Source organism: Haliaeetus albicilla, chromosome 3 (assembly GCF_947461875.1).
Source record: "Haliaeetus albicilla chromosome 3, bHalAlb1.1, whole genome shotgun sequence".
Classification (NCBI taxonomy): Eukaryota; Metazoa; Chordata; class Aves; order Accipitriformes; family Accipitridae; genus Haliaeetus; species Haliaeetus albicilla.
The window spans coordinates 41,506,170-41,520,528 of record NC_091485.1 but is presented as its reverse complement, the minus strand read 5'-3'; the positions used below and the strand labels follow the sequence as shown (position 1 = coordinate 41,520,528).

Genomic DNA, 14,359 nt, shown 5'->3' with positions numbered 1-14,359 from the left:
AATAGGCCATAACACCTCTAAAAAGGATTGTTTCTGGATATATGCTGCCTCCGTTTGGACAGGAGAGATACAATCATTCAGTATAAATTGCCAAGTGAGTGTGAAGGGGTAAGAACCTTAGTTTGACTCAGATGTTCTCATCTTCTAACTGCAGTGAATGAGACTATTTTAAGCCATGATTGTACTTGTCAGATGAATATCCAGGTTAAATCTTGATTAGCAGCTGCAAATACTATCAAAACTTGTCTCCACCCAGATGGCTTTGAATTTTCTTTCTGATTTTGCTTTGTAGTGGTGACGCCATTCCTTTGTAAATTTAAGGGGTTTACTGCTAGATGAGCAGGTGCAATGATGTTAAAGCTCTTTCAGTTGTAATGCATAACGTAAGAGGAAGATGAAGGTCGTGGGGGAACTGTGCATGCAGTGAAAGCTAGGTGTTAGCTGCAGCCCAAATACTGCAGAAGTTTTGAAGCCTCCTCACATCAGAGGAGGGGAGAGGAGAAACAGTCTGGGCTTGAACTAGAATGTGCTGCTTTGAGCAGGGACTTTCTTTGAAAACGAAACATAAATTTAGGCTGGAAATTACCTTGTAGTAATTACCTTCTGGTAATTTCCAGACAATGAGATTCAGGAAGAGTCCTCTGCCTTCAGAAACAGGAGCAAGTAAGTTTATCTGGCTTCACGGTCAGGAGCTGATGATTTGATAGTCTGTGATAAAAAGAGAAAATAATGTCCTGGATAGGAATTAGTACAATTGAGTAACCTGTTTATAAGTAACCTGTAAGCTTTAGTAACCTGTTTATAATTGCAAGATTCTTCAGTACAAACAGAGGAGAGTTTGAATAAAGTAATGGAAAATAACATCAGCTTAGAGATTCAAGGTAGAATTTTTGTCCCGTTGTTAGTGACAATTATCTTTGAGCTTTCAGGTAAGCTTTGGGCTTCTAGTGGGTACAGAAAGAGGCTGGTATCAAGCAAAACAGTGTATGAATAGTAATGGATACATAAATACTTAATCAAGATATCTACCTGGTGTTTAGCTGCTAACATTATTTGAAGATGTCACCTTGAGACAAACCAAAATAGGGCTAGAAATTGTATTTATATGTATGTCTATAAACAAACAAACAGCCTCGCTTACTTTGTTGAGACTCTTTGTGCCCCATGAATGCTGAGAGCTGTCAGCCAGGAATGATTTCATTTTGCCCACTTACTCGTATAATACAAAGAATATAACATTACAGTATTACTTCAGTCTTAAAACTGCAAAATTAAAACTGATTTAATAAGTCAGCCATGTTTACAATATTTCTATTCTGGTTTAATGGATATGGCGTAGCTGTTAACAAAGACTAGTTCAGTAGAGCAAGCCTTATGTATTTTAGATAATCAAAGTAATTTTAGAAAGATATTTTAAAACCTTACTTTTTGCATGCTTGAAGGTGCAATCTTTGTGATGTATTCATATGACTTCCGTGTTAGGAATGGCCAAATTTTAGGTCTTTAAATCCATACTTACAACAGCTAGCATCTCATTCCTCATAGCACTCTTTACTGCTACATATACCAGTGACTGCATGACAAGCTGTGAACTCAGAAAGTTGTTACTTGGCCAATCAACCACATGAACTTGTGGGTTCTGGTCTGAAGTTCTGTCTCTCAGTGGAGTTCAGAAATTGCCATGTAAGTAATTTTTAACCACCTTTTGTAATATGGCTGACAAAACAGGGCACATGGCACTTGCAAGCTCTGAGTATCTTAAGAAGTATCTTGACAATCGATATAATGTCAGATCAGCAGTTAGGCTATCTCAGAATTTTTGTGCTTTTTATTTAGAGCTAGTATGTGGGTTATTATCTGCTACTCCTATTTTTTTCTAGTATTCTGTTGCATTTTCTTACGCAGTTTCTTTTTAAATCTTGTTTTTAGAATCCCATAAATGACTAGAAAAGAAAAATAAGGAGGAAAACTGTCTCTGTTGACATAGCTTCTTAAGCTCCTTGTTATATAAACCAAATCTATATCAGTAATTCTAAATAACTGTTGAATTTTTGCAGAGGTGGAATATGTTAGATTTCTTCTTTAACTTCTTATTGATAATCTGTTTTATTACAGGAGTGATTTTGCCGGCACTAAAACTTAGTAGCACATTGCTAAATCAAAGCCTGTCTCTATAATGCAAGTCTGATAATTCTGCACCTCTGTAAAGGTCTGTTTTGATGAAGAAGCAGCAGAAATGGGAACTCTCCCGTTTCACTTTCTGCGGTCTCTGCCACGAGCATGCTGTTAACAGTTACAGGCAAGCTTGCACCGTGTTCTGTGTAGATGTGGCAATGTTCCCACTCATTGCCCAGTGTCATCCTGTGAAAGGTTAGGACATGTTGCAGAAACATTAATTGTTGTGGAAAATGCGGAGAGCTGAAATCCAGAGCATGCTTAAGGAGCATGCGTCAGGGCCAGTTCCGTGCCGGTCCAAAGCCTTGCTTCCTTGGACGGCTCCATACGTCTCTCATGATAGACATGGATTACTGATGTGCTACTGTGATAGACTGGCAGACTTGTAACCTTAGGCAATGCCTTTGCAGCACTCTTTCCCCGTGATTCTGGGGTGAAATATGCTCCATTGCAGGTCAGTTTTTGCCTTGGGCAAATGAGAAACCTTCCTCTGCAGTGACAATACACATGGTAAATATTTCCAATGGGTAAAACCATGGCTGTTCTCAGTTTATTTCTTTGTATAGCAAGCTTTGATTATCTTGAAAGATGTTTAGGCTCAGATAGAAGGAAATAGGCAGTCATTTTCTGGCATTTTGATTAAAATGCTTGGGGAACGGAGGGCTTTTGTGTTCCTATCCATCTTTATTAAATTCCCAACTAGCTACGGGGCAAAGGTCCATTAAGGTCATAGTTGTTCCTAAAGACGGCATGATAGGGCTTATTTCTTATCAGCCTACTAATGGGTATCCAGATCAGGAATAATGTGAACAGCCTTTCTTATCCTGTTTTTCATTTATTCAGGAAATACAACAGCCGAGAGAGGAGACATAAGGAACAGTTGTTATGAAAAATTTGTGAGCACCTCTGTCAGCAGCTAGAATTCATTTCCATGAAGAAGGCACTGCATTGTATTTCATGTATGTTATCCCGTATCTTCAAAAGTAGTATGTCTAGTAAACAGCATTCAGTTACAAATATTGTTGCACAGAAGTATTGCTCATGAGTCGTAGAGACAGAAATTCCATTTTGATGAAGTTTTCCCCCAAATGGTATCTGAGATCCAGATAGGTGCAAAGGCACGTGAAGTAGGCTTTTAAACCAATGGCAAAAGAGGCATTTACATCCACTTGGAAAGAATATCCTAAAAACCTTATCAAAACCAAATGATGCTGTACATCTCTGTATTGTATGAGCTGGCTCAGCATAGTCCTTGGACTGCTAGTTTGTGGTGATCCAAACAATGATATTTTATTTTATAAGGAATATAGAAGAATTGTTTCTCCAGTAGAGAAGAGGGGAAGAGTTTGGAGAAAGCATATACTGAAATCTTCCACCCTTGACCCCAAGTTAGGTTGCTCTGTCTCATCTTCCTCTCTTTTCCTCCCCTGCAGCTGCCAGCTATAGAGAAAAGCATCTTTCATTGTTATTTCCAAAAGTATAATTGCGTTATGGAAATTGGGTTCAGAAGACTTGCAGAGTTTGGGGAAAGCTGGAGTAATCTATGAGGGAAATATTAGTCTGACCATAAAATGTAGCTGTGATAAACTTCTAAGAAAAAGCAGAAGATAATGTAGATGCTCTAATTCTTGGTATCTAGATTAACAAATTGTGTAGAACTTGCTGTAAAGATCTGGTAGTTTCTGGAAAATTACTTGGGATAGACACTTTGCAACAAATATTTTGTTGCATCTGTGTGTTAGACTTTCAGTATTTAGTTATGAAATGGATGTTGGATATCTTACATGCTGTGTTTTTAAGAAATACGTTTGTATTAGAGTTGTAGTTCAGATCATGAGTGCACTCTTGAAGTGAACCTCTTGACCAGCCTTTCTTACCACATGCTAAATCACCTTGTGGAGTCTCTTGGACTTCACCTCTTTCAAAAAAGGTGCTCTGCAGGAGCGCAGCTAATGTTCTCCAGCTGCTGATGGGTGCTCACTCCTTGGGACAAGACTAAACCTAGCATGAATAACCCCCCCAAAAATGCCTGAAGTGTGGATACTGGACCATCTGCACCAACCATTTCACTCCATGAAATTTTTCTTACTGGGCTGCACTTCTTACTAATGCAGACGTAGCAGAGTTTTGTGTGGACCTAGTATTGATCTCCCGAGTTAGCATGTACAGACAAAAACATCCTGCATGAGAAACAAAAGAAAATAGTGGGTAATTAGTAAAATCTTGAGCGATTGCATATAAATCCTGTGGATGAGGTCAGGTGAAGGAAATAGTGAGGCATGCGGAAATAAGAATTTGGATTGGCAAGGAAAGATCCTTTGTCAAAAGGGGAAAGCGCCTCTGCCTCTCCCTTTCCAAACCTGGCACCAAAAGGGTTTCTGCCAGTGATGGTTGCAATTCCTCAACACGTATGTATTGACAAACATACATGCATACACGCACACCTGTGTCAAGATGACACCAAGGCTTTACGTGTCAAATGGGGTGCAGTTTACCTTGGTTTTCTCAGATTCACCTTTTGCAGCATTACTGAACTGCCTCGCTGAAAGGTCAGGTATGCACCAGCTCTGGTGCGTGGGAAGTGGTGACTGTGTGTGTCAACAAGAGCGAAAGCGGTGGGATGTTGATAGTAAGATCAGCTCCGTTGTTTTCTGAAACGTCATCCTCGGTTGCTTTTGGTGCAACAAGTTGCTGTAACTCCAAAAGCTAGGTATGTAAAAATGGATTTGAGAGATTGCCGTGCTGATCTGATGGCTCCTTGGGAGTAGGTATTGTGCCTGTCTGCATCCATGCCAGGTCAGCCCTATCCTTGCTCCATGGATCAGAATACTGTTACTGAGATTGCGCTGGAGTAACAGAAAGGGAAGTTTGCTTATTTACTTAAGGCTTTATTAAAAGTCATTAATTAATAATTAATTATGAAGCAGCATGAGCCAGGAGAGAATCTCTCTTACTGTCATTCTTTTTTACTCTCTGACAGCCATGTTGGGTTACGGGTGCAGAGGTGATAAAATGTAAAAGCGTTCTTTGAAGTATTTGGTGAGGACTGTGTCCCCTTTGCTTATTCAGGGTTGCTGAGTATAAAGTTGGTTTTCATTTTGAGAGGAGAAATCCACCACGAGGGAAGTGTTTTACTTCATCACAAATTCTTATTTTTCCTCTGAAATGTTATTTGGATGGAAAAAAAAATTTGAACAGCCCTCAGAGAAACCCATTTAAAAAATATTTCCTTTTTTGTCTTATTCAAATTCCTGTCTTTCAAGCCTGTAAATGTCTGTGTGACCTGATCTAAATGTGGACCCTTATTGTTGGGTCTGCAGGATTAAGAGGAATCAGGACAGGTGCAGAGAGTTGCATGGGGACTTCTGGTTTGTTAACAGTGGCTCTTATTCCTTGGGGACAGAAATAACCCTCCTGATCATTTTAAATGTATGTGTAAATCATAGCTGCCAGTACTTTGCATTATTTGTATACACAAATACATAAAATGCAAAATATCGATAGCCATGATTTAAAACATTTTTGGCACATTTTTGTTTTATTGAATTTGTGGCTGTAGTGAGTGTGTGTGCATGCGTGTGCAAGAATATTAGGTGCATATAGAATATATTTTATTTATATTTCTATAGTTAAAACAGAACCAATGAGCAGCAGTGAGATTGCTACTACTACTACCACAGACGGGTCTTTAGACAATTTCTCAGGATCAGGTAAGGAATAAACAAAGGTTTTAAGCTCAGCATTTTTTCATTTACTATTTTCTTATCCCATGTGGTGTAAACCTGTGCACAGCTGTTAAAAAGCCTTGTGCACTTTGCAGCTTATGCCTGTTTCTGTTCGTCTTACTCAGACAGTGTAAGTCAATAGGAGTCTTCCCCGAGTAAGGAGCATTACAGCATCAGGCTTATTAATCTCTGTTGGTGTCTTCAGTGGGAGTCTCACTAGGGAGTATTCTGGCCCAGAGTAATTACTCTTTTGTCTTCTGTAAGTAAACATACCTGCCTCTGTGATTAGTGTTGTAATTGAGGGGTAGGTCTTCCTCATTTATTGTAATTTATTATTATCAAGGTATTCATTCTTTGGTCAGGCTTTTTTTCTTCCTGGAAGCCAAACACATCTTAGCTTCTAACAGACAGGAGACAAACACTGTGAGAAAATCCTAAGATGTTTGCACAGTTTTGCATACCTATGGATTAACCATGGTATTTCTAGCACATTGTTTTTATGGTGCAAATCAAATAAAAAAGGATCTAGTACTATGTCGTGGGATTATATTTCCAGACTAGCAAAATTTGACGTCTCGGAACCAGTCAGGCTCCAAGTAGCCAGCCCTTTTCTGGTCTTGTCACAGCCTCCATTTTTTGCACATGCTGTTGAGTATGAAAGTACCAAACTTGAAAGGCAAAAAAAGGTTTCTAGAGTATTTTAAATCTCTGAAAGAAGAAAAGGTAGTGTGTTTGATAGTAGCTACGTACATCTGTGGTGATCTGACTAAAGGTCGGACCGTAACATTTGACATATCTGCAGCCTCACAGGCCACAGAAAAGAAAAACTATCAGGTGTGGAAGGCATGGAAAGGGATTCCCTGCTTCCCTCCACACTTCGCGAGCACTCCCGGAGTGTAAAGATGATGGATTTTCCCTGTAGTTGGCCAGGAAAGGGGTAGCTGGCGAAGGGTAATTATCCGTGCCTTGTTTATTTCCAAGTACTTAGCAATAGGGCCTGTTGTTTCTCCGGCTGTCTGATTTTACAGTAGTCTCATAACCTGCTGCTGACCCCTTCCTGGCAAAGGCTTCAAACCCCACCTTGGGACCTGGAGAAGAAATGGCACCCAAACGGTAACCAGAGAGGGAAGGGCTCCCGAAAATAACGCCCAGAGCGGAGCACGCCAGCACATCCGCCACGCTCTCGGCAGCGCCCAAAAATACCGAAAGAAATCAGGACGGGTTGGCGTAAAGCTCTGCGTCAGCAGCGGCTGGGCTGCCGGCGGCGAAGCTCACTGTTTAGCCTCCTGGGCTTAAGCGTTTCACTAAGAGCATTTGCACGAGGGACATCTTTATGCAATACTGACTGTTTTGAAGGTCGGAAAGCATTTTAGAAAGCAGATAAGGTGGGGGAAAAGAGGAGGAAGTGTAATATGGTAATACATCTTCTGTATTATGGAATTTTTTTTTTTTTAAAAAAAAAAAGGCACGTGCTCTGAAGTTGGCCATATGTTTTCAATTGAGGCACGCATAAAGCTCCTTCATAAAATGTAGGTCTTAAAAATTCTAAAAGTTAATAAAAATGTTGCACTTGAGATATCAATAATCCTTTGAAAATATGAAGGGAAATGTTTCCATTAGGAAATAGGTTGTTTGCATTGAAAATGTTGTCTGTGTGCGAGCAAAGAATAAACTATGGCTCAGGAGTTGTACAAAGGGGCAATTTAGTATTTGAGATTTGTAATCAAGATTTAATGTTAAGCATTCTTGTATAGTTCCTGATAAAATATTATTTTCTATCTAAGGTATCAATGATATTTGAATTTAATTAAAATCTTGTTAATACCCTGAAATTCTATTAGGAAAAATAATATTTGTCTTTGGTGTGTGTATTTACACTTCTGTGTGCTTTCTTTTCTCCTTGGTGCAGCAATTGGAAGCAGTGGTTTCAGCCCAAGACAAACACACCAGTTCTCCCCGCCACAGATTTACCCTTCCAAGTATGATATCTTTTAAAAATAATAATAGTAGTAGTAATAATAACTGAAATAGACAGATTTTAACCTCATTTAAAATAATAATTGGGTCCATCTGTTAGGTCATAATTTAAACCACAGCAGCTTCTAGGGAAAAAAAAAATATTTTTTTTAAATGCTAAGAATGTATTTGAAAATATTTGGAAAGTTCTTATTTTACTTATTCTTTTATTATTGATTTCTTATTGTTGTTTTGTCTTTGTCTTACAGTTTCTGTTGTCTAGCACAGCCTATGATCATGTGTTAATGAAGTAGCAGGATTATAATAAGGCTAAAAATAAGTACACGCATGTCTGTCTAATGCAGTGTCTGTCCTATTTTCTGTCATTTGTAATCAATAGCAGACCATACCCACATATTCTTCCTACCCCCTCTTCACAAACGATGGCTGCGTATGGGCAGACACAGTTTACAGCGGGGATGCAACAAGCTACAGCTTATGCCACTTACCCCCAGCCCGGCCAACCCTATGGAATCCCTTCATATGGTAAGAAAGCACGTCTGTGTTGTTTTATTCCTGGGGCAAATGGTTTTTAGATCAAGATTACGTGACCCTTGCGTTAGTACTTAGTGGGACAGCTGTGCTCTCGAGCATTTCTTGTGGGAGCCTGGTAATTTCCCCATTGGAGTGAGTGATGCTTAATTTCTGTATTAAAGAGCTAAGAAGCTGCTCAAGAGGATGACTCTGTTTTGGGATCAAGTAGAGAGATTCATTAGGGTTTTATTGGTGATATTAAAAAACCAGCACTGAAATGGGAAAAGAGATCTAGGGACTTCCATTACACAGGCACAGCTCCTGGTGACTTGCCGAGGAGCTCTGTTCTCCAGCAACGCAGTAGGCTACGTCGGTACGTAACAGTCTGAATTTCAGCTCATCCAGATTACTGGAACCCAAATGAATCAAACGAAGCTGTGCTGATTTTCAGCAGGTGAAAAACTTATTCAAAAAGACCCCCACCAAAAAGTCTCACTTTCAATGTTTTAAAACTCCCTAGAGGTGAAAATTGAGGTAAATTGCCACTAAAGCTCTGTCTGCCTGATGAAGGAGATAGTACTAAGTAGCAAGTATTTCCAAAAAAATTTAATTTAAAAACAAGCTGCTGTGGGTGAGACCATTTTGCTGCCAGACTGTCTGCTGGCAGACCACATAGCAGTTCGGCAGCAAGGATGCATTATTAGAAAATAGGTCTTATATTCCTCTGGGGAAATATATTAAAAATATACAATCCACATGCTTTTAGCAGTATATTTTGTAAAGATACATTCAGGTAATGTAAATTTCATACCAAAAGGACAGAACTCACAGTACAAGCTGTGCCCCTTAAAATCATTACAACTTTTAAGTGCAAAACTGGTGAATCTTTCATTCTGAAATCTGCAAGTTGAAATCCACTGGCTCTCAAGTATATCCTACAACAGATTGTTGTCAACAGTAGGTACAAGAAATAGATTATTATTTCCCCTTACTTTAAAAAATGTGTTTCATTAGTGTATCACCAATAATTATGATCCAAGGAGGCATTCTTCCTGTGGCTATAGCCTTGATTACTTACTGCCAAAAATATGGTTATAAACATAAATTGGATGTTTCGGTTTCAGTTCCATTCCACATATTTTAAACTTACACAAACAAAATACTTTAAGGATATTTGAACTACATTTTCAAGACTACAGAGGTGGGGATTTTTCCCACCACCCCCACAAGCTCGTGTGGCTGACGAGAGCTCATCTGCTATTTCCAGCTGGATCAGGTGGTGTGATAACAGACGACCCCTTTCCCCACCACGCTTTTCTTGAACCGTTTCTCCTGCGGACACCTCGTGTTCATACTTGGCTGGCTGCTGTGGCTTGGACAGCCCAAACAGTGACTTTTTTGTTTTTTGCTTGGTTCCTCTGGATGAAATCCTGACCTCACTGAAGTCAGCTATAAAACTCCCACTGCCTTCAGCAAGGCCTTGATTTCACTACTTGAGTTTAGCTGTCTCGCTGTCGTCGGAGCTATAATTGAGAGTTGCTTTACTTGGCAACTGCTTGCCGGGGGTTAACATGCCTGCCTGCTCTTTTGTTTTGTTTTGTTTTTTTGCCCACTCCATCCCCTGTGCCTACGACTTCGGATAATTTTGCCTAACGTTTTACATTGCAGAGCTGCTTTAGACCGCTGAAGCCCCCAGCTCCCCAGCCAAGTGGATTTTAATGCGTTTTGTTCTTTTCAGACAGTGCCTCGTCACTGGGGCTAAGGTGCTCCTCGCTGACGTATTTTGTAGGGGTAATACTGAAAAGCAAATACCTATTAAAAAGTTTTGGGACCTAACACCATATATATTTTTGCATGTTTAAGGCACATCATAGAATCCGTGCTCCCAGAATAAATTACCTGGGGAACGCTGGGACGCTTGTTTGCAACAGGCAAGAACCGAAGCCTTGTTTACAGCCAAAAATTCTCCTCTTTGGCCTGCAGCTTAGACCCCACGTACCATCTGCCTTGCCTTTCTCTCGTCCAGACAGAGCGCTTCCAGCAAGCTCTAAAGAGAGGAGACTTAGGACATACGTGAAAGCAAAAACTCTGACCTGGAGTGGGGGGCTTCTTTACTCTGGGACTTACTGGAAGAAAAAGCACTTGCGAATTCCCGTGTCAGCCTGCCTCAAGTTTTCTCTCTAGGGCAGAGTTTGGGGAGGTGCTGTCTCGAATGCACCTCCAGCCTCTTGGTTTTCCCAGTCCCCCACCTCAGCGTGGTGCAGCCGTGCAGGCAGGAAGGGGGGTGGAGGGGAATGCCACTGACAGCTGCCTCCCAGGGGCTCCTGGCTCTGCTTCATCTGCAAAGCCCCTGAGGAGGCTGGAGAATTTCCTGAAGCTCCCTCCTCCTGCCTGCTGTGGTACCAGCACCTAGCAAAAGCTTCGCTTGCCGACTTCTTGTCTTTCCAGATCCTGGCAGTCCCCTTATGTTTTCTCGCTGTCCCTTCCCGCTTCCTTGCATACATTAGACATGGGAGAAGGAGAAGGGAGCATCGAGGTTTGATGAGTGAAGGCTTTCTGGGTGAGAGCAGGTGGGAAGAGTAAATCCCAGGAGATGAAAGGCTCTTCATAGCATGGAGGTTTGCAAAAGGGCACCTCAGTGCCAAGTTGTCTTCACTCAAGTGGCATCCTCCTGCCACTGCCTTTGATCGTCTCCTCCCGCTTTGTCTGAGATGGAGAGTTGAAGCAGGCCGTTAAAGCTGGACTAGAAATTTAATGCTTGATTTAGTTAAACTTTCTCTGAGCCATATTTAATTGGTATTGCAGAAGTCCTTAAACAGACAACAAATAGAGATCGTTGATACCGAAACATCCCTAGCAGGAGTTTCCCCTTGGAAACGAGGTGTCAGATTTGTCATTGGGATTGTTTAATTGAAACGTGAAACAGAAGAAGCAAGTAAGCATCAGGGAAAAACAAGCAAACAGGGTTAGTCTGGCAGTTAGCGGGTCTGGCAGAAGGAATTAAAGGTAATTAATGACAGCAGTTGAAAAATAATGATTTAAATGGCAGAAGAAAACATGCTGCCATTTGTATATAGGGAGATACTGAAGTTTTGCAGAGTAACTTCTCAGCACTCTCCTGCCTTCAAATGTTGTTGAATATTGTTTAAAAAAAAAAAAATCCAACCAGGAAATGGACTTAGATTAACAGTCATTTTCAAAGGAATGTCACTAATTCACACTTAGTTAATTCAGTTCAAATAAGGGTGGTTTCTGAACAATGAGGTATCACTGAATGCCACAGTGAAACTTAAGAGTATTGTATTACTTTTCTACTGCTTTGGCTATAATTATTTTTAAATGGTAGTTCATGTTGGGACAACCTTATAATTAAAACTAAGAGACAGAGGCTGAATTGTGTGTCTTTCCTCAGTGTTTCACGTGCTGATATTTACTTGCTTGTTGTCTTACAAATTGGGGGAAGAATCACTGAAGCTGGGAGGCAAGTCATTCATTTAATTGGACTTTGGATTCTTTTATTACTAAATTTGGAAATGAGAGAGTAATGTGATGTGTAATGGATTTCCCTGTCAGTGTAGATTAATGACTCTCTGCTATGTTTTTCCCAGTTTGGGAGACTGCTTCAGCAATAGTTCCTGTCTATTAGGTGTTTATTTGTTAAAAGACTGCCTCCTATAGTGTTTAATTAGCTTTGAAAATCATCATTACATGTTAATGCTGCTAGTTCTCTTTATCCACTTCTAATTCCTTAGAAAGCCATTGTACTCAGAGCCATATAATTTTCACGCAGGAATATTATACAATGCAAATCTCAGTTATGTCATTAATGGGTGGATGGCAGGAGAGCTTGGCTATGCTATGCTTCATTAAAATCATATAAAGTTGCTAATCTACCTCTGTGAAATGTCATGAATATATGGAAAAGTTAGCCTCTGGCAGGAAAGGAAAAAAGGAATAATGCAACTTCCTGTTCATGTATAAATTTCTTTTGCAGTCGTTGGAAACACAGTTTTGAATTTAACCTCTCCCTGGTGAACTTCAGTTTTATGTGTGCTTTTAGACTGCCTTTACCCCGTTCATTTGTGCATGCTCTCGGTATTTGTTCTTTCATGCATGCAATAGTAGGTATATGTTAAAAATGCTGTTAGTTAAGTGATTTTATTTTCCATCCCTGTTTGAATACGAACAAATAGATTTGCTGTCACTAACTGATTTAGGTGCATTGTGGGCAGGCATCAAGACAGAAGGTGGATTGGCACAGTCACAGTCACCTGGACAGACAGGATTTCTAAGCTACGGTGCCAGCTTTAGCACGCCTCAACCTGGACAGGCTCCCTATAGCTACCAGATGCAAGGTCTGTATAAAGAGATATTACCATTAATTAGATCTAGTTAATGCTATGGGGTTTGGGTTTTTTTCCCCCTTATGTCTTTACATTCCAAGGATAAAAATGAATGTTTGCTCAAGCACTTACTTCTGATGTTCTTGCAGTTGGAGCTGAAATAATGATTGCCTTTGCTGAGAGCTGCAACGGGCCAGCTCTCAGCAGTTTGGAAGATCCCTCGCTTAGTGACTTCATTAATTTTTAAATAGTGAAGTGTTGTAGTGCTCTTACAGTAAAAATGCGTCTCAGAATAGCAATAGTTTAACAAATAGTGAATATGACAAAACGAGTCCTGGAAAACATGTCAGGATTATGAATTTAGGAAGTGCCAAATATAATTTGACATCTGAGTGTGTTTGGGGAGGGAGAAGAAGATAAAAATACCTTCTGCAGCTGTGGAGGTAGCTAAGTAATGATTGAAGTCCGTTTCTTTGAAGTCTATTTAAAAGCTATAAGTCTTTGTATGTGCGGGCTATTATTATCAATTATATTTTGTAGCCTTACTTGCCTGTTTAGTTTACTTAACATCTTTCCACCTTGTTCTCCCAATTCCTTTTTCCCCTTCTGTATCGGGAACTTGCTGGGTGTGCCTGGTTCTGGATTTTCACCACCTTAAGGGATATTTTAAAAAATCTTTGTTTACTGCAAACACCTAATTTTAGATGTCTGCTGCAGGACTTTTCCACCCCTAATTTGACAGTTGAAATCAGGTGTGTTGCAGATTTTAGAATTGTTGAAATCTGTGATCACTCACAGAATTGGACCACATTTTTTAGAAGTTTAGCACCTCTCTTTATTATTACCATGCTCCATTTAAACTGTGCGCCATCATGTAAACACTCTGTGAAATGTCTTGAGGCAGAAGTGCTTTCAGAGACCAAGTGAATGAGGTTTTGCTTTTGTTCCATGACTTTAAGGGTCTATTTATTGATCCAGTCCTTCGCTCAGACACATGAGAGATGTTTGGGGTTTTTTTTTTAAATCCCCTTTTGAACTATGTGTTGAGTAGCTCCGTAGGGCAGAAGCGACCATCTGACATCTGAAGTATTGCTTACTTGTAGTGTGCTCTGACAAGTAAGAGGAAGGTAGTATTAGTATGCAAGCTTTCATCTACGTGCTGAATTATGGTGATCTTCTACTCATTGGCATAAATATAACCATAACTAGGTTATTGGGTTTGCTTTCTGCAGATAGCCACACTAAAAAAGTCAAACACGCATACCCCCAAACTCCCCAAAACGCCCTACCTCTCTGTAGGAGAGAGGACAGAATGCTTGCCAGCAGCAGCTATGAGGAACTCCTGGATCAACATTCCAGCTTTTAAGGAACTGGTAATTCATGGACGCTAGGAAATAGTTATTGAAAAATCATGTCTGTGTTGTCTCTAATTTCTATTGCAGTAGTGCCTTTGTGCCACAGTCATGTATCAGGATCCTGTTGTGCTAACTTATACAGCCAAATGAAAATATGGTCCCCACAGAAATTGGAGGCTAAAATAAAACACTCAGGCTAGGAAGGCCCAATATAACAATAAAGCTGGCACTGTTTAGGCATAATAAACAGTTGTCACCCCATATTGGTTAT

The 14,359-nt window shown here is 40.1% G+C and overlaps 1 protein-coding gene across 1 annotated transcript in view; it reads left to right on the top strand.

Moving 5' to 3' along the window:
• EYA1 (EYA transcriptional coactivator and phosphatase 1) overlaps positions 1 to 14,359 on the top strand; it is a 152,761-nt gene that overhangs the window by 77,080 nt on the left and 61,322 nt on the right. The window contains exons 5-8 of the mRNA XM_069779509.1: positions 5,805 to 5,885; positions 7,810 to 7,879; positions 8,257 to 8,402; positions 12,608 to 12,745. Coding sequence (XP_069635610.1) covers positions 5,805 to 5,885; positions 7,810 to 7,879; positions 8,257 to 8,402; positions 12,608 to 12,745 — 435 coding nt within the window. The remainder of the gene's footprint in view (positions 1 to 5,804; positions 5,886 to 7,809; positions 7,880 to 8,256; positions 8,403 to 12,607; positions 12,746 to 14,359) is intronic.